Here is a 19001-nt window from a genome sequence, read left to right as displayed (position 1 = left end):
GGAACACTCTCCCAGCTGAAATCCGCAAACAGACTTCTCTGGAGACTTTCAAAAGAGACTTAAAAACCCATCTTTTTAATAAGGCCTATCACCTCTAGATCCAGCCAAATCAATCAACTTTTCTATTTTTATCTTTTATGTATTTTTTGTTTATCCATTTATTCTTTGTTTTGTTTGTTCCATTTTGTTAAGTGTCCTTGGGTACCCTGAAAGGTGCTATAAAAATGTAATGTATTATTATTATTATTATTATTATTATTATTATTATTCATATTAATAAGATCGTATGACATGACTATACACTTAAAGTAAGATGTTTTCCTATTTGCCTAGATGTGTTTGTACAAAGTGTTGTACTGTTTACGTCACTACAGTCATCTGACAGCTATAATCACTTATTTTGTGAGTCAAGATTTTACACAAAAAAACTAATAAAAGTTACTACTTTTACTTTTAACATAATCACTTGTAAGCTTTGTGGCATTTTACAGAAATACTTAAAAAATACAACTATTGCTTTTAATGCTGGATTTACTTCAAAATGCAGGACTTACTTAAATGGATTAAGTGTTTTTACAGCATTACATTCCTAGTACTACCTGTTGGATGCCAAGAGAAGACACGTAGTCAAACCACACCCCAGTACCATTATGATCAACACTGAAGATTGATGTGAGTGTGCTACACCTGCTGGGAAAAATGCTGTTTTTAAATCTGCAACTGAACTTCCTCATTTGTCGAGATCATAATCAACTTTACCATTTTCTCCCTTCAACATTTGTTCATTTGATCTCTCGCATTGAAGTGACAACATGTCTCCTGCTCTAAGCTTCTTTATTCTCCTGTTGGCATTTTCAAAAGCAGGTAAGTAAGAGGAAAACAAACCCGGCTATCATGTTTATTTGTACAGATATGATAGAGTCAAACTTGTAATTTAAAAAAGGAGTGCATTATAATAGAAACAGTCATGCCTCTGTTCACATTTTTACCTTTACAGTGCAGTGTGTGATTATATTAAGGATATTATGTTCATTTTCAAGTTCATAATTTTATTTTGTGTTACTACTAAATATGTTTACATGCTTTAATGCTCAAAAAACACATCAGTCTTTTCATTCTGTCCAGTGCTGCAGCTCTGTATTCTCTTTCTGTCTTAAGTGCTCTGTTTCAGCTCCCGTCTCTTTAAGGCTCTCCCCCTGAATAGCCAGTATCATCTGATTGGTCATCTCATACACGCCTTACCCAGCACAGCTAACAATGCCAGAGCAGCTGCGTTTAATCAATTATTATATGCCAAACTAGCCACTTGCTGTAAGTTATGCAAATATCTGATTCTGTGACATAGTGTGATTTCACAAAGTCATGGAGTTAAAGGAAAGAATACTGAAAAGCCGTTGCAGGAGCTGTATTTTCTGTGGTAGCTTCTGTTGTACCGACTTTGACCTTTTGAACTTTCAAGATCTTTTATAGGCACAGGAACGCACGGTATATGAAACATTGAAGGAAAAGAAAAAAAATCTTAATTTTATTAAACATCTCCTTTAAATGAACAAGAGGGTACAACTAACTGTCAATATCAACTAATATCTGTTGGTATTATCTTTTCAGATGCTCTCTATGGTCACTATTTGGGCCGTTGCCAGTTTAGTTCCTATGATGGTCATGATGCTGTGTACCTTGAGCAGATGTACTTTAACAAGATACTGGAGCTCCAATACAACAGCACTCTGGGGAAAGTGGTTGGCTATACAATGGAAGGAAAAAAAGCTGCAGATATCCTCAACAAGAACGCCAGGTATATCCACCATCAGCAATGGAAACTACAATTTTGCAGCAGAGCTGTCCCGCGGATTCATTCTGGTGGCCTTCTTACCCCAGGTGATTATCATAGTACATAACAGGACTTGTCTAAAAGGGAACTGGAAGTGCATGTTTTCTTTTCCTTCCTGGGTGTTTAATCTGAAGCCAAATGCCACTATATGTATTAAATATAAGGCTACAGCCGTCAGACTCTTAGCATTGCTTAGCAAAAGGACTGAAACTGGTTTGCCTCATTTTGCCCCAAATGGATTGGTGTACATTCAGGTCATGGAGGTACCATATTTAATTCCTTCATACCCACATATTTACTTGGATCTGCATGCAACTGTACTCATTCATACCAGCCTAAACACACCTAGATGGGGATGGGAAATATCTTGCAATGTTAAAAAAAGAAAGAAGGAATGTCGGCACCTGTTCCTTTCCATCCCAAAAGTTAATGGGGTCTTTTCTGGACCCATCCTCCATCCAAGTTTTGTTGAAATCCATTCAGTAGTTTGTATGTTATCCTTCTGACAACCCAACAAACCAAAAATACTGGTGAAAACATAACTTCTTTGGTGGAGGTAAATCACAGTAAATCACAAGGGTGACCAGTTCAGGGCTGATATTGGGCTTCTTAAAAATTCCCTGAATAACACATTAAATGTTGTTTGTTTAATGTGTTAAAAATTTTTTAAGTGAAATGACAATTCAGTTTTTTGATCAAATGAATAGACTATGTTCACATGGTGGACATTTCCCTCTGTTTCTCATCCACTGCGTTTGCAGGCAAAAATAAATGTGTCCAAAATTTGTGTTGATTTTCTAGAATTAATTTACCCCTTTCAGTATCCTGAAACAATATTAAATGGTAATGTTAGATAGGAAGTGGTTGAATGCTAACGTTAATGGAAGCTAATGGGTTGTCAAATACGTTTTACCTTAAAATATATACCGCTGTCCCACCAGAGTATAACTATCCACTGTCTTTTCAGTTGCTGATCAATCAGGAAGCAGAGAGCTGATAAACTTTTGTCAGATTCCTGACATTTATAGGACTGGCAACCTGCCATGGAACTTCTCTCCTAAAACAGTGGAGTTGTCCCTTTCTGGTCATAAGGGAAAGAAATGCAGGTTTCAGACCCAGAAGGTCTTTCCCTATTTTGTACAGTCAATGGTTTTGCTGGACTATTTCTTGGCTTTCAGCAGCTCTCAGGAAAATACATGTACTTTTCCCAGAATGGCAAAATTTTGCTTTAAGGGCAAGTTGCGTAATGTTGATAGCAAGACGTGTTATTTCATGGTAAAATCTTGTGTTTTGGGGTTTTTTCTCTAGTTGAGCCCTCTGTTTGGGTGAGGTCAGTTAAGGATGCGGGGAGCAAACATCCAGGCATGCTTGCCTGCAGCGTGTACAACTTTTATCCTAAACAAATCCGAGTGACTTGGCTGAGAGAGGGAAAGGAGATGTCATCTGAGGTGATGTCCACTGACGAAATGCCCAATGGGAACTGGCTCTACCAGGTCCACACTTTTCTGGAGTACATACCCAGACCAGGAGAGAAAATCAGCTGTAAGGTCGAGCATGCCAGCCTCGTGGAGCCCCAGCTTTACGAGTGGGGTAAGAAAGTGTGATGTGGACGCATGAGGCAAAAGTAAACATCAAGCAATGATGTATTACCAGTAGTGGAATTAAACCATATGGGCATACTCAAGTACTGTACAACTATGAGGTACTTCTACTCTATTATTACTTTTTGATGCTACTTTACTTAAGTTTCACTGTTTCAGAGAGAAATATTTACATTTATTTCACAACTTTAGTAGCTAGTTGCTTAGCGTGTTAAATGTGTGTCTGTCTGAAACGCTCTGTTTTAGCTCCTGACTCTTTAGGTCCCTCCTCCCAAATACCAAGTCTGCTCTGATTGGTCAGCACACATGCACCTGACCCAGCACCACTACCAACAACAGAGCAACCGTGCACAATCAATGATTTTATTCCATACTAGCCACTAGGCATTCATTTTGCAAATGCATGACATAGTGACATACGTGATGTCACAAAGTCACGGAATTAAAGACTGGAACACTGACGAGGTGTTTCAGGAGCAGTGTTTTCTGTGGGAGAGAGGAGCTTCTATTGGTGTATACTTCTTTTACATGCACAAGGAACTTTATATGAAATATTTTTTTCGTACAAATACCGCTTGGTATCAAAGGATATTTAACATAAACAAGTAGATCTGATGCCATTGTAGTTTAAATGTAACAAGATACATGAACAGATAAAGTGGCACAGTGTAGACATCTTCACATGAAATATCAAATGAATGGAAATATGATGCAGTGTTTGTGATAATTCTCTTTTCAGAGCCAACGTCTGACTCAGGGATGAATAAGATCATTGTTGGGACAGCAGGGCTGCTGCTGGGTCTGGTCTTCTCAGTTGGTGGGCTGATGTACTACAAGAAGAGAACTCATGGTGAGAGATAAACTCATCAGTTTATTTATACTGATTAACATTAACATTTCACCTTTACTGATAGCCACTTTGACCTCATTGTCTGTATGTTTTTTTCTATATAATTGCAGAGCGGGATTTGGTGCCAACAACTGAGGTAAGCATTTATACAGTATGTAACAAATAATCTCCCCATCAGTTTGTCGGAAACATTTGTGGCACAATGTCACTTATCTGCTTCAATGATGAATTTGTTCTACAGGTGCTTTATCCAGAGAACACACTTTAAGTTGGAGAAACTGTGGGGATTCACTGAGAATACTATCCTGATCAAATCCAAGTGCTGAGTCTACGTGCCTAAGTCTTTTGTGTGCGACAGTCAAAAATGTGTTTTTCTGCTTGTTCCTAAAGTTGAATGTTTGACCACTCTGTAGAATGATGTATGTGCAGCATTTGACGAGACGGCCATTTTCACATTCGTCTGCTTAAAGTTTACATTTTCTGTTCCAATGAAAATCTGGACTTTATGTGAACCTTATATGGAATTTACAGGGAAGTAGGAGACATCAACATCTAAAGTTGCATATTCATACTTTCTGATATCTTTACAGAGAGAGAAGTAGATGCCATTTTATGGATTTAATTTGTAGTCATACTTTTTTTCCTACAAAAACCCTGTCAGACACATATTATAATGGTTTCAAAACTAGACCTATCTTCAGCCCTGTGAATCAACCTGACTGCTGCAGTGATCCGCAGAGGTGACCTGCAGTCTGGCATTTCTGTACTGTTATGTTGACGGCTGACTGGTGCTGGAGGGGAAATGTATTCTATTTCGCGGATACGACATTACAGAAAGGAGAGGAACTTAAGTCTTTGAGAGCCAGTGTTGTGCCTGAACGCGTTCAATGAACGATCGTTCATGAACTCGTTCATATTTTGGGCGAACGTGAACTGAACGTACTGTATTTCTGCCTGATGAACGTTATAGTGAACGCGTTCATTCTGGCGTTTGTGAACGGCGCGTTCTCACAGTTTAACTTCGTTCAAGACAGTGCCAGATTTCCATCGAGCCTTCCAGCCGAAAACCGGCTAAAACACACCGTGAACAGGCTTTGATGTAGCGGAAAAACACCCTATCTGGCTTTTGTGTCTACAAAGGACGCTGGACGAGAGGTTTGTGTAACTCGCTTTACTTTCGATCAAAACGAAACTTAACTATTTCAGACAGAAACAGCTGCATACCAAACATGCAGTGAGGCAGTACCAAACGAACACAGATTAATCCTGAACGGACATAACACCCGCAACACCAGCCACCACAGAGTCGCACCGCCGCATGCGTCATCAATGTGGTAAGCATGGAGGCAAAAACAAATAAAGGCTTCACATCTGTTTTTTTATTGTGATATATCTCAAAAGTTTTGGAGTGATGTTGAATTTCATTTTTTTTATGCTGCTCTCTGTCCATTCTCTTACCCTTAAACATGTTATTTGCTGTTAACCCAGAAGATAATGCTCTTGAACACACGACGAACTTTGTTATCCTATGCAAAATGTTTTATTCACAAACAAAAATGAGCAAAATCACTACCTAAATGTGTTCCTTTTCTCCTGGAACTGAGCTCTTTGCTTAAATCTCTGATTTTGTTAAGTAACAAAAAAAGTAATACCTTACTGAGTCATTATGAAAAGTTTTTCCCTGAAGCCACTGTCTGAACTATCTATTTATTTATTATTTTATTTTTCCCTTTCTTCTTCTTCTTTTTTAAAATTATTTATTTATTTACTTAATTATGTATTTTATTTTTAATTTGAACTCTAAAGCACCCGGCTAGCCTTTCAAGGTATGTGCAAGTGAATAAAAAAATCAAAAGACACGGCAACAGCGAGCCAAAACAGATCCTCTACAACCCAAATTGCATTAACGGTGTACAGTAGCGGCTCCGTTGTCTTCATCTCCCAGCCGCAGCTGGACAACCTGGTTCTGCAGAATATTGCGGGAGAGCTGCAGTTTCAATGTTAAAACTGATAGAATAATAGCCGTCTGTGGTTCTATATGGGCTGTGGCAATAATTTTGAAAAATAATAGCTTGCATCAACATATTGAAAAAAAAAAAAGAACTATGAACTAGTTCATTTTTGGAACTGTGAACTTCGTTCAAAATTTTGAATTATGAACTATGAACTGAACTAGTTCATTTTAAAATTTGTGAACTGAACTTTGAACTAGTTCGTCTAGAAAGTGAACTTTCCCAACACTGTTGAGAGCTGAGTTGAGTGACACGCTCAACTGAATTCCAACAAATGGCCTCAAAGTGTGCTGATGCCACACCATTAGATCATTTTTATGTACGTAGGCCCCTAATGTGTGGAGGGGATCTTTAATGTTCTTTTCATTTTCTTGCCAACATTAATAAAGCTACAATATGTTATATGTTTATCATGTATGACTACAATTAATCCTAAAAGTTCAGAGCAGTGATGAAGAACAAAGACTCAGATCTAAGTAACACCTGTGGTTTCATTCTGTACATCTCTACAATGTTGTGGCATACGTTCACGTTTGCTCTTCTCTAATAGGTTGTTTAAGCTGATACTGACATAGTGACTTACAAACAGAAAATTATTGAAAGCCTACTTTGAGCAGCAACAAGTAGCTGTTTCTGGTGAGAAAGATCATCCCCACAAGTCTGCAGCCCAGCCTGCAGCTCTGTGAGCTTGTGGCCGCAGCAGCTTTGAGCTAAATGCTAACAACAGCATGCTAACAATGACAGTACCAACATGCTAAGGTCTAGCTGCTAGACGTTAACATGTTACCAATGTCACTGTTAGACTCTAGCTGCTAGAGTCTAGCAGGGAATATTTATCATGATCACCATTTAAATTTAGCGGATTAGCATGCTAACAGACTAATTAGGAATAAAGACAAAGTAGAAATACAATTTAAAGGTCTTATTTGTAATAATGAAAATCTGGGTTTCACAAATCGTCAAAAACTGACACTTTCCAAAGGAGTTAGACTCCAAAACATATATATATTTTTTTGAATAGGAGCTTTAAGAACTCACCAGTCATTAGGATTCATCCTATGGGCAAGATATCTTTACAAAAGTTGATGGCAGCCTACGTATGTATGAAGCCGTGTTCACTACCCAAAAATCCTCTTACAAAGCAGTTCTGTTGTGTCAAGTATTTGGGCTATATCCTAGTAGGCTACTCGATATATTATGAAATTAAGTGTATGTAAACCTTCATTATGGTGAGCATTGTTTCATTGTTATCAAAGAAAACAAACATGACTTCATGTAACATGTCTCTATATATATCTTTCACAAACTACAGGAAATTAAAAATGCTTGAAATAATTTAATAAAAGATCAGCTGATTCCACTGAATTCCTGTAAAATGTATAGTTTACTAACTCACATCCTTCCCAAACATTTGCAAGAACGTTGACCTCTATAACTTCAGACTAGCCAGACTATAACATGTCATAAAATAAAATAAGGTAAGACATTCCTTTATTGATTTATATCCCTGTGGGAGAAATTCACAGGTAACAGCAGTACAGAGGGAAATAAGTAGCAACAGGAGTACACAGTACAAGAGTACGTCTCTAAAAATAGAGACAATAACAAGGAGCCGAGTGAGGCTGGACTGGACACGTATCTGGTGGAATTACTCTCCGGCAGAACAGGTTGGACTGCTGTATTCCCGTCAACATTTACATAACACGAAGCTGTGGTCACGCAGGCTCTGCAGACGTGATGTCTAATTTCCCACAGCGGCTTTGATTTGCACATGATGTGGTCATGTGACATGTGATTTTTCAAGTGTGAAGTTCAGACTGACGAAAGAGGAAGTCATACGTGCAGACAGTCGCCAACAATGATGATTCGCAGAGACATGAAGCGCTCTCTTCTCATAATCCTGATTCTCAACGCCTGCTGTGTGTTTTCACAAAGTAAGAGTGAGTTTAAACTTGACAACCTGGTTCTAGTAAGGTGGATACTTTATGCCATACCTTTTTACCAATTCATTTATATTTTCCTTGTTTCCATTTATTGTTTTTTAGCTGCCCATGATGCTCTCTATCTTGTTGGGTGCTTTGAGAATGGGACAACTGAAGTACAGTTTGAATTAGATTCTGAAGAGGTTTTCTATGTGAACTTCAAGAGAGAAGAGGTTGTGTACACTATGCCCAAATTTGTTGTGGAGGACCCAACTCAGATATTGGAGATTCATCATTTATACAGGAATGCTGCCAGGGCCAAGAGCTTGTGTCCAGTGGCTGCAACATTCATCAAAGCAGAGGAGAAAAATCCACCTGAAGAAAGAGGTAAGATAACATCAACATTTATCTCTGTAGTGATGTGATTGATAAAATGATGATGACGGTTTTTACTTGCTTTTTGACCCACTAAAGACCCCCCTGAGAGCATCCTCTACCCTGCAGTAGGACTTCAGCTGGGAGATGAAAACACCCTCATCTGCTTCGTGAATCATTTCTACCCACCAGACATCAGAGTCAGCTGGACGAAAAATGGTGATCCGGTGTCGGAGGGGGTGTCACTCAGTCGGTATTTCCTCAATAAGGACCAGACCTTCCACCAGTTCTCCACCCTGACATTCACACCGAGTGAGGGGGACGTTTACAGCTGCACCGTGGAACACCTGGCCCTGGCCCGACCTTTAACAAGGATCTGGGGTGATTGTTTTATCTTACGAAGGCACTACAATACTATGATTTGTTGTAAAGGATTTCCTTGGATCTGTAATGATGCATTTCCTTCCTCCACAGAACCTGAATTCACTCATCCCAGTCATGTACCAGAAATTTTCTGTGGAGTTGGCCTGACTCTGGGCTTGTTGGGAGTCGCAGCCGGAACAGTTTTATTGGTTAAGGGACATCATGGACAATAATTTCTCTGCTTTACAGAAATTACATACATGAAATTGATAAAAATATGTCATGTTATATTCCAATTTAAGGTGTTTTTTAGAAAGCAGAAATTATAATTTTCCTCTTTCTTTGTTGTACTGATGTTACGCTATATTTTACGAATGACTGTGACCCGTGATGGTCAGGTGTGACCACATCAGATCAGCTGTTCAGTAAAAATTAGCCATAACATTGAAATTCACTATAAGCAGCGATCTCCAGCTTCTGGCTTTCCCCAAGCCCATTATTTACCCCAGGGGTAACTAGAGTTACAATGGCTGGTTTGATGAGCAGTTGTTTTAAATCTGAGAAGATTTACCTAGGCAGCTTTTGCAGGAGACCCTTATATATATAAATGATTGAAGACTGTTTTACTGCCCACCTTGCCATAGAGTACACCGTTCTGATTATGATATTCATCTCTTGTAATGAAATGTAAAGCACAAGAGAACAACTGACTGATAATAAAGGATATCTTCCTAGAGAAAATGTGCATTTACTCAGGTGCTGTACTTAAAGAAATGACATGTAATATTTCCAAATTAAAATGTCTAAACACGGCTACACCTTTGTTCTATTCTTTTTTGAGCTGTAAACTGAGAATTTTCTAAATGTAAAATACTAGATGGACTGTATAGGAGGGTAGGCTGAAATATGAGAAGCACTGTGGATGTGTGGTCAGGCACAATGAGACACTAGGAGGAGGATCCAATTTAATTCAGGTTTATTGTAGTCTGAAAAAGGATGTGGGACAATGGAGACTCGCACCAATCAAATCTGGTTTTCTAAACAGAAAATAAGCATACAAACTGAACACACACAGAGCAAATATCCGGATGTATTAACTCAACATACATTCATTCTTACTTTAATAGCTCAAACATAAAGATTCTGCCAACATACATGAACAAAGAACAGATAACTCATATTTTCACTCAGGCAAACAATTGCTTTGCTTTTCCATGGCAGCCACTGTAGAGTCACACCGTTCACTCACTGTATGTCTCCAGTTTTTCCAGCATTATAGGAACAACTTTGGTGGACTATATCTACTCTTTACAAGTGTTGCTCCTGGCTTTGCACGCCTGCATTGACATCTGAACTGGACCCATGTTGCTTTGATTTGGCATCCACAGTAAAAGTATTTTTGCAAAAATGGCAGTCATAAGTGGTTTTAGTTGGTGCTTGGTGACGATAACCTAGCACACAGCCCCTGACGCAAGCAGTAATTTATTCCGGATCAGAAAAGTGTTGGTGCCACTCTGGAACCAGTTTTCCTGGCCCTAAGTCAGTTCTTTGGCTGCCGAACACAAAGAATTGGTTTCAGAATAGGCACAAGCTCTGAACCAGCACCACACAAATATGATTCTATGTTTGGTTCCTCCTCTGTGATGACAGGTAAGGCAGTAACAAGCATGTTTACAAGCATGGCGCTTAAGATCCTCCCTTAATATTGACACAACAAACATACTTTGTACCACACCTACTGACAGTAAAGTTATCAAGCAATCTGCTGTTTCACTTCCTCATACTTTAGACCGAGATTGATTTACTTCTCATTTTTACTCTATGTTCTCATTTGTCACCATGCGTGCTTTCAGCTTCTTTCCACTGCTGTGTCTGCTCCTGTCGTTTTCAATAGCTGGTAAGTAACTTAAAAAATTAAAATCTATGTTGTTGTTTAATTGTGTAGCTGTTCAAAACAGCACATTGACAAGAAAGAGAGAGAGTGAGAATGGATCACGAACAAGACAATGCAGCTCTCTACCTCATCTAATACTTGTTGGCTTTCTGTTACAGATGTACTCTTTGGTTACATTGTGGGACATTGCCAGTTTACTTCTTCTGATGATCTTGTTTATCTGGCACAAGTCTACTTCAATAAGAAGCTTATGGGTGAATACAACAGCACTGTGGGGAAATATACCGGCTACACAGAGAAGGCGAGCGAAATTGCAGATGGCCTCAACAAAAACCCCAAAATGTTGAAACAAGAAAAAAAGAATTACGAGGAATGCAAAACTTTCATCCCTTTTATTTTGGATTTGTATTCAAAGACAGGTGATTTTTGCAGTTGAAACTCTGGTATGGCTTCAGAGTACAGACTGCAAATTGCAGTTCTGTTATATAGCACGTATGTTGTATCAATAAAATACTTACTGGGTACTTATAGCAGTGCATAGCAAGAACAAGAGAAGAAGAGGCTAAAGAATCAAGGGGTAACATCTTTATGTTTAGGAGGGAATAAAGGTTGAAGTATTATTTGAATTACTGCTTTTCTATTGAATAAACACAGGTAAGTAAGTAACAAATTGGCTTTATTGAGGTAATTTACTTTTTATGAAAGGCAAGCTATTATTAATTCAACATATGACAAATGTATTCTAAAGATGAATTACTCAGTGGGTCTGGTATTATTGTTTTCAACTTGTGAGAGGAAGCAATATTTGGTCCTGGAGACCTACTGTAATTAGAACTACCACAGAAGTAATTCTGAGTATTGTGCCAGGTGTTTTTTATGTCTGTATGTGCAGAGACTTTGAAATTTTTTGCTGAAAGCAGCTGCCTGCTACATGTAAAAACAAGCTATGAGCGCACCAAAACAGTAAGCTTGTTAATATTAATATCAACGTTATTGTATTTTTTTTTCCTAAAGACAAACGTGTTTATTCTTTACTCCCTGTGCTTCTTCTGCCTCCCGTTGGTACCCAGTTAGTATTGAATTGGTATGCTGTATGTACAACATTTTCATGCTGTAATTTGCATTCTGTAATCTTAAGTGTTACTGAAACGCTCTTCATTGTAAGTGGATGAACTAAAGATCTAAAATGTCCTGCTAACTTGTTTTGTGCACGGGTTCTTTACAGCGGTCGAGCCCTCCGTCTCACTGAGTTCATTTAAGGCAGTGGACAGCAAACATCCAAGCACGCTCATCTGTAGCGCGTACAAATTTTTTCCTAAACAAATCAGAGTGACTTGGCTGAGGAACGGAAAGGAGGTGACATCTGATGTGACCTCAACAGAGGAAATGCCCAATGGAGGTTGGCTCTACCAGATCCACACTGTTCTGGAGTACACACCCAGATTAGGAGAGACTATCACCTGTAAAGTGGAGCACGCCAGCCTCATGGAGCCACTGCTTTATGAGTGGGGTAAGTGATGATGATGATGAGTGATCTGAGGTGTGACAGGATTGGACACTTTTGACTAAATGTTTCTTTGAATAGAATTATGCTAGGAATATTTATCAGTGCACAAAATGGAAATCTAATGCAGCGTTTGTGATGTATTTTTTTCAGAACCGATGCCTGAATCACAGAGAAACAAAATTGCCGTTGGGACTGCGGGACTCCTGCTGGGTCTGGTGATTTTCGTTGGTGGCCTGATTTACTACAAGAAAAACTCTAGTGGTAAGAGAAATGACCAAATCAGCCTTGCAAGGCAGATGTATTATCCTGCCAGGCTTGAAGCTATGTGCTAGTGGCCAAACGCACAGTGGTTGAATCAATCAGCGTCCTATGAGGAACAGCTGGCAGCTACAGGTGTAGTTTAGATGTGGCAACCAGAGAGAGAAGCAACGGTTCTAAAGCTGTAAACCGAAATCCATAAAATCCAAAGTCCAAACACAGTAGCTTACAACACACGGTAACAAAAACAGAAGGAGCAGGCAGGGGCAAAACCTAGAATAAAGAAAACAAACTAAATGAAAGTACAACCCAAGGAAGCGTTGTGATAACAAACAAGGGCACGAGGAACACTGAGACAAAGGACTGACGTGGGAAAAGATGAACTGACAAAGAGTGATTGAAAAACACAGGCTTAAATAGACATGGACTAATTAACACATGTAACACAGGTGAACAGGGACAAAGTCAGGAAAAGGACAAAGGGAAGAAGTGAAAACAATGAAGACAGAACTACGAGATAAAACAGGAAATTTCTAAACCAAAAACTCAAAACATAACAATCCCTTATTCTGTATTTTGAAAGCGCCTTCCCTTTTTTATACAGTTTCTAGTGGCGTCTTTCCAGGTGGTTCTGGTAACAAAGCACAAAAGGTGAAAATTAACCAACACAATTGGATTCTTTTGACCTCCAGTGTTTGCTGCCCAGCCAAAGAGCATGTAGATGTATATAAAGTCTTTTTTAATGACTACAAAGACACAAACAGAACACCCACATTAAACATTACTGTGTGTGTTGCCACCTGAAAAAGCTGTTACAGTGGACTCAAGGGCACTGATGCGCTTGTCAGAAAAGATTTATCGTTTCATTATTCTTTAAATCACAGGGAGATTGTTTCCAATCCATCAGCGTTTATGTTGCACCATTAGTTGTGACTAGAGCCTATGTCTACATTCATCTCAAAATCAGCTGTGTGTGACTTTGTTTTCCTTTTTTGTTTTTACCCAGGGCGGACGTTGGTGCCGACAGGTTAAGATTTGTACAGCGAGCGAAAATGTGTAATGATCCGACCGTGGAATCAAAATGACAGAGAATCAAATGAAGAAGTTCTCATATCTGTAGGAATAATTTGTGTTGTTTTGTGGACTTAATGTAAACATTTTTCTCAGTTTTGATATGTATTGTAAAATAAAATGTTCTTTTGTACTGTACAGATTATGATTAGTTATGTGAGTTTTGTTCTCTGAAATGCTCTGCATTGTTGTGACTCTCATCTTCTTTTTGTGTTGTAGTTGTGACAACTACAAAGACATTTTATAACCAAACCAAAGACAGGTAAGGGCATTCGTTCAGTCAGGAACATTAAGTTTTGTATCCTCAATATTTCTTTTAGCCAATGCAATTATAATGAGGTAAATATATCACTTAATTCTATAATAGTTCAGGCATCATATTAAACCATCTTAACCTTTGTTTGCCTTCGAAACAGCAGTCTTGGCTTTGTTTAGACTTCTCACTTGGAATTTGACTTTGCCCTGCTTGTCAAGATCCAGTTGGGGTGGTTAAACACTTTAAAATCACAGCCATGTAAACTGAATTTACCAAAAGAAACTATCAATTATCTGTAACTTCCACTGAGAAAATGTGTATTAGCTCAACCAGATGCACTCGCTTCTGGTTTACACAACCACAACTGGAGGGAAAGCACCTGAGTGGAATAGGTTAAAGTAGAGCAGATTAGTTTGACATTTTGGGAACTCCAGGAAGTCAAGAAATAGTCCACCAATTAGTCAACATAACAGAATTATGGTTTTAGAAATTTCTTTTGTCCTGATGAAACAAACAGAGTTAATTTGTGAGGTTTAGAGATGCTGGTGGATTTAATAACCTTTGGACAGGCTCGGCCTCGTTTCCCAGTCTTTGTGCTCAGCTAAGCTAATCCGCTACTGAATGTATCTATATATTGAACAGAAATATTTATATATATTTTTTCTTATTATTTGCCTAAATGAAAACAGCGGGGATAAAAGGTGTGTCTTACTGAAAGCCTACCTGGTGCAGGTGTTCTCAAAACCATCAGTTTTGTTGATTTGAATATTTATTATTGCCTCACGACTTTCAACTGTCTAATAAAAACTTCTAATCATCATTAGGATGGGATTTTTGTATATTGCGCAATACACAATGTGTATTTTGTGTTTACCAGGTCAGTTGTGTGTACCAGCATGATAGGGAAGGTTTAAATGTAACAGCTGCCTGTCAGTTTGTCTGAAACATTTCATTTATTTGTTTCAGTGATCGATCCCTCCTACTGGTTTTAAATACAGAGCTGCTGGGATTTCCATGAGGATGATATCATTATTTATTCATGTTCAATTAACAAGACCTACAATAACAAGATGTTGTTGTGACCCACTTTTATCACTGCTCCCACACACCAAGTTATATGAGCATTGTGGTCCTCAGTAATGTCTTACAGACATGAGATGGCATTGGGCTGTGGCCCTGAATACGGTGGGACAGAACGGATAGCAGCCTTGTCTAATAAAATGCTGGGAGGGAGAAGAAAAGGCAGACAAAAGCAACAAAACTGACTTGTCTTTGATGATAATAATAATAATAATAATAATAATAATAATAATAATAATAATAATGATAATAATAATACTAAATGATAATAATAATAACAATAATAATAATAATAATGATAATAACACAATATGGCTTCATTGTCGCGTCTGCTTCCAAACATTATGGCTACATTGTTTGAATCTTTAGTGATAGTGTAGAAATTTAAATCAAATCTGAGCTAGAGGTTCTATTAAATATATGCAATACATTTAAATATGTTGTTCCATTTTATAGAACAAAGGATTCTCAAATAATAGAGAAAAAATAATTATTACGGTCACAATTCATCAGTGAAACATGAAAATAAAACATCAATATATTCTGTTAATTTCAGAACAAACAATGAACAACAAATAACAGATTGATTAATAATGAAAGTAATCAATGATTGATGTTGAAATTAACTCTTAAATTAATTATCATGTTTTATTTTGATGCTAACACATGAATCATATCAAAGAAATATATATCTTATCTAAAATGTTCCTTAGTAAAATATCTGAGTGAGTAATTCTCTCTCCAATGCGTAACTCTGCTCAAAAAGGTTTGCCTGTAAGACAGCGTCCAGGGCTTGAATTCACATCACTCACTCCTCTTTATGCGCATGTGCGCTCTGGAAAAATGAGCCGTTTTGCGTTCTATTTTATTTTTCTCTTCTTATTATATAAAAGTCCGAGTTTGATGTTGTTCTTGTGCTTCGCCACTTATGTTTACATTCATTACAGAACAAGATAAGAAAAAAAAGAAAAAAGAAAAAAAAGAACATGATTGTGGAGGAATTTGACCTAAATAGATAACAGCTTTTGGATTTTGGTGTTTTCCTCTCAGCGGTCATGAGTTTACAAACACGTCACGAGCTCTTTCGTCCTTGTTACTGCGGCGCTGCGTGGCGTCAGTCTGCGGTGATGGACTGTGCTGTTCCAGTTTCGGAGGTCGACTCAGAGAGCATCACCAAATCACCGGACAGGCCAGCGTCCCGGTATGTTACCGAGCTGCGATAAGACGCCGGAGACGCCTGATAAGAGGCTGATATAAACACAGAGATGTGTCCGGAAACCAACCTGCATCCGACGAGCACAGGGAAGGACTCAGCAAACACAGCTGGTAAGACTCAAAGATTTACTGGAAGTGTCGAGGAACCTTTTTCTCTGACCTGCTCCAACAGGTGGAATGACCTGAGTTATAAGTAGCTATAATGGAATACTGTAGTTTATTTTGATGTCATACGACTTTATAGTCATGCTACTTTACAGTAACTTATTTATCTGACAGCTGTAATTAATATTGCAGGTTTACAAACCATACACAATAAATGTAAAAACTAAATTAAAGCCACAGACAGGATATAAACAGAACATAAAATACCTAAAATTAGCTCTAACTACAACATTAAAATGCTTTTTACAAATTAACCCACCAGTTTTACTTTTGTAATTAGAAGTACATTTTGCTCCTAACACTTTAAAATACTGTTTGTAATGCAAATGTTTTAATTGCATATTTTTACAGTGATATTGCTTATTTTGTGGAAAGGATCTAAATACTTCCACTAATGATTTTACTTATTCTCATGTAATCTACTCCACTACTCTGCCATACTTGATTCATACTTTTGTTTTGGTTCCCTGCTATTTAACTGCTTTTTATGACATTTTCTCGTCTATCTATATCTATACCACAAGTATTCACCTACTTACTACAAATTACTATATTATATTATTATGTATATACTATAATTTAGTACTACAGAATTATACTTAAATCAAAGTAAAGATATCAGGTTAGAATATTAGTGGAGTAAAAGCGAACCCATATGAGTAGTGCTCGAGTAATAGTCTATAAATCTCATTTTTTTCTACTCTACTTCCTTCTACTCTGTTCTACTTTATTTACTCTGCACCACCTGACCACATTATACATTCATCTACTTTACTCCTAAATTACTTTCCTTTTCTTCTCTTCTTTACTCTTCCTCACGCTGTCGTCGTATTCTACTTAACCTCTAATTTACTAAATTCTCCCCTACCCTAGCTTGTATGAATAAATAGATTAATCAATCATTAAAACAATTATTAGTTGCAGCCCTTTTCATGTCAGTATAACAGGTAAAACTTACATAACTTCTAGGTGAGTAACATCAATAATTTAGCAACTATTTTCCACCAAAAAGTTTTTGGTGGAATGGATCATATTTTCTCAGTGTATAAATTGTTTTCTTGTTGTGTACAGTTTTTCTCTGACAACACCTAGCAATTTGAACAAATGGGCCTCTCACTGTCAGTCTGGCTGTACAGCAGGGCAGACGACAGCCCTCCCTCCTCTTCATCAGGGTTCACTCCGCTGGCTGTCCCGACCTGCGCTCGCCTCACCGTCACTCTGAGCTCCTCACCGGTTGCTCCAGGAGACGGTCGCTCTCAGTGGAGCTCGGTCCACCACTCTCCTCACTTCCTGCTCTCAGCCTGCAAACAGGAAGTGACGCGTTCACCTGTTGAGCGGAGTAGTGATGGGGTGAGGGCGGAGATGGGGGTGAAGAGCGGACTTCATGTCTGGGAGGTGCTGTGGAAGCCCGAACACAGGGGGAGTCATGCCGTTCTGGGCATTTCCAGGCAGAACTGCCCTCTTCAGGCCTCAGGGTACAATGTGCTGGTGGGGAGAGACTCACACTCGTGGGGCTGGGAACTCAAAACCAATCAGCTCTGGCATGCAGGACTGAGTCATGGACTTTACCCAGAAAAGAAAAAATGTCATGAAGATTTGAGGTCACAGTCCTCCACTTCATCAGACACTAAGATGGCACAGACACCGCTTCCCATCCCTGAGCGCGTCCTGCTGGTCCTGGATGCCGACGCAGGAACTCTAGGATTTATTGTTGATGGCAGCTTCCTCGGTGTGGGTTTTGAAGACCTCCCTCGTGGAGTGGAGCTGTTCCCTGCAGTGAGCAGTGTGAGAGGAGGTGCCAGCATACGTTTGCGCTACCTGAACGGTGCCACCCGTGAGTTTGACATTTTTACACAGATCTGCTCGGGTCTTATAAAACATATAAACTAACAGTTTTTGTTTTCTCTTTCCTTCCCAGGTGATCCCCCGGCCCTGATGGCTTTAAGTGGACTGTCAATTTGTCATCATTTAGGGCAGCAAAGGCTGAATCAAATGCACAAACTGCCTCTACCCACCCGTCTCCAGCACTACTTGCTTTCTAGTCAGTAATGTACATTTAAACATGAACACAAATTCACACAATAGGAAACATGTCAAGCACTAAAGTGTACCAAGATCTGTAACATTTCCTTTTTAAATGAAAATGTATGTATTTATCATTTGTTTTATTTATTGAAATGTAATATACACATTGTTTAATCATAATATGTATATGTGTATACTGTGTAGTTTTGAAATAATCAACTAAGAAGAAAGATTTTTGGGATGCAGTTTTCAAAATGGGAGTGTATCTTTAGCTTCAGCGCTTTCTTTCTTTGTGTACAGAATAAATTACTCTCACTTAAATTTGACCTTGTATTTATGCTTTTTTTTTAAAAGTTTTAACCATTTTGCATATGTTAGAGTAGAGAACAAGATCATTTTGGTACAGTGTTGTTGTTTGATGGTGTGGAGGCCTCCACTTTAGAAAAAATAAATCACATTCAGTAAAGAGGGTCAGTCCCAAGGTTCCACTAAAATATTAATGATGCCTTTAACTGCATAATACAGGTGCTTATACTGATTAATATATCCTAAGCAAAACTCTGTGTGAATCAATCT

At 38.4% G+C, this 19001-nt stretch overlaps 3 protein-coding genes across 5 annotated transcripts; all 3 read left to right on the top strand.

Moving 5' to 3' along the window:
* Window positions 1-780: 780 nt before the first annotated feature.
* On the top strand, window positions 781-13820 carry LOC115567746 (uncharacterized). The gene is made up of 12 exons (XM_030394594.1): window positions 781-864; window positions 1609-1878; window positions 3140-3421; window positions 4172-4282; window positions 4393-4418; window positions 8099-8228; window positions 8340-8603; window positions 8691-8972; window positions 11007-11267; window positions 12074-12358; window positions 12506-12616; window positions 13620-13820. Exons 1-12 carry the CDS (start codon window positions 813-815, stop codon window positions 13643-13645), a joined length of 2100 nt encoding a protein of 699 aa, XP_030250454.1. The 5' UTR covers window positions 781-812; the 3' UTR covers window positions 13646-13820.
* LOC115566939 (H-2 class II histocompatibility antigen, A-U alpha chain-like) lies at window positions 6500-9770 on the top strand. Of its 2 annotated transcripts, none has more exons than XM_030393016.1 (4): window positions 6500-8228; window positions 8340-8603; window positions 8691-8972; window positions 9066-9770. In XM_030393016.1, exons 1-4 carry the CDS (start codon window positions 8153-8155, stop codon window positions 9185-9187), a joined length of 744 nt encoding a protein of 247 aa, XP_030248876.1. In that variant the 5' UTR covers window positions 6500-8152; the 3' UTR covers window positions 9188-9770. The 2 variants fall into 2 exon arrangements, with proteins under 2 accessions (XP_030248876.1, XP_030248875.1); XM_030393015.1 differs by having other exon boundaries at window positions 6500-8234.
* A 1998-nt stretch (window positions 13821-15818) lies between the features above and the next one.
* Window positions 15819-18751, top strand: LOC115566936 (SPRY domain-containing SOCS box protein 2). 2 transcript variants are annotated; one of them, XM_030393008.1, is made up of 3 exons: window positions 15819-16346; window positions 17524-18234; window positions 18319-18751. In XM_030393008.1, the coding sequence occupies exons 1-3, from the start codon at window positions 16286-16288 to the stop codon at window positions 18447-18449; spliced, it is 903 nt and encodes a 300-aa protein (XP_030248868.1). In that variant the 5' UTR covers window positions 15819-16285; the 3' UTR covers window positions 18450-18751. The 2 variants fall into 2 exon arrangements, with proteins under 2 accessions (XP_030248868.1, XP_030248869.1); XM_030393009.1 differs by having other exon boundaries at window positions 15820-16346; window positions 17472-18234.
* The last annotated feature ends 250 nt before the right edge of the window (window positions 18752-19001 follow it).

Source organism: Sparus aurata, chromosome 17 (assembly GCF_900880675.1).
Source record: "Sparus aurata chromosome 17, fSpaAur1.1, whole genome shotgun sequence".
In the NCBI taxonomy this organism is placed as follows: Eukaryota; Metazoa; Chordata; class Actinopteri; order Spariformes; family Sparidae; genus Sparus; species Sparus aurata.
The sequence above is the reverse complement of the archived record's forward strand: the minus strand, read 5'-3'. Positions and strand labels throughout refer to the sequence as shown.

Excerpts from the sequence above, each read along its gene's own strand:
- LOC115566939 (XM_030393015.1), top strand. The coding sequence starts at position 8,153 with ATGATGATTCGCAGAGACATGAAGCGCTCTCTTCTCATAATCCTGATT. Across the intron at positions 8,235-8,339 it reads TGTGTTTTCACAAAGTAAGA|CTGCCCATGATGCTCTCTAT; the intron begins GTGAGTTTAAAC and ends ATTGTTTTTTAG. Across the intron at positions 8,604-8,690 it reads AAATCCACCTGAAGAAAGAG|ACCCCCCTGAGAGCATCCTC; the intron begins GTAAGATAACAT and ends GACCCACTAAAG.
- LOC115567746 (XM_030394594.1), top strand. The coding sequence starts at position 813 with ATGTCTCCTGCTCTAAGCTTCTTTATTCTCCTGTTGGCATTTTCAAAA. Across the intron at positions 865-1,608 it reads GTTGGCATTTTCAAAAGCAG|ATGCTCTCTATGGTCACTAT; the intron begins GTAAGTAAGAGG and ends TTATCTTTTCAG. Across the intron at positions 11,268-12,073 it reads GGATTTGTATTCAAAGACAG|CGGTCGAGCCCTCCGTCTCA; the intron begins GTGATTTTTGCA and ends GGTTCTTTACAG.
- LOC115566936 (XM_030393008.1), top strand. The coding sequence starts at position 16,286 with ATGTGTCCGGAAACCAACCTGCATCCGACGAGCACAGGGAAGGACTCA. Across the intron at positions 16,347-17,523 it reads GGACTCAGCAAACACAGCTG|TCTGGCTGTACAGCAGGGCA; the intron begins GTAAGACTCAAA and ends TCTCACTGTCAG. Across the intron at positions 18,235-18,318 it reads CTACCTGAACGGTGCCACCC|GTGATCCCCCGGCCCTGATG; the intron begins GTGAGTTTGACA and ends TTTCCTTCCCAG.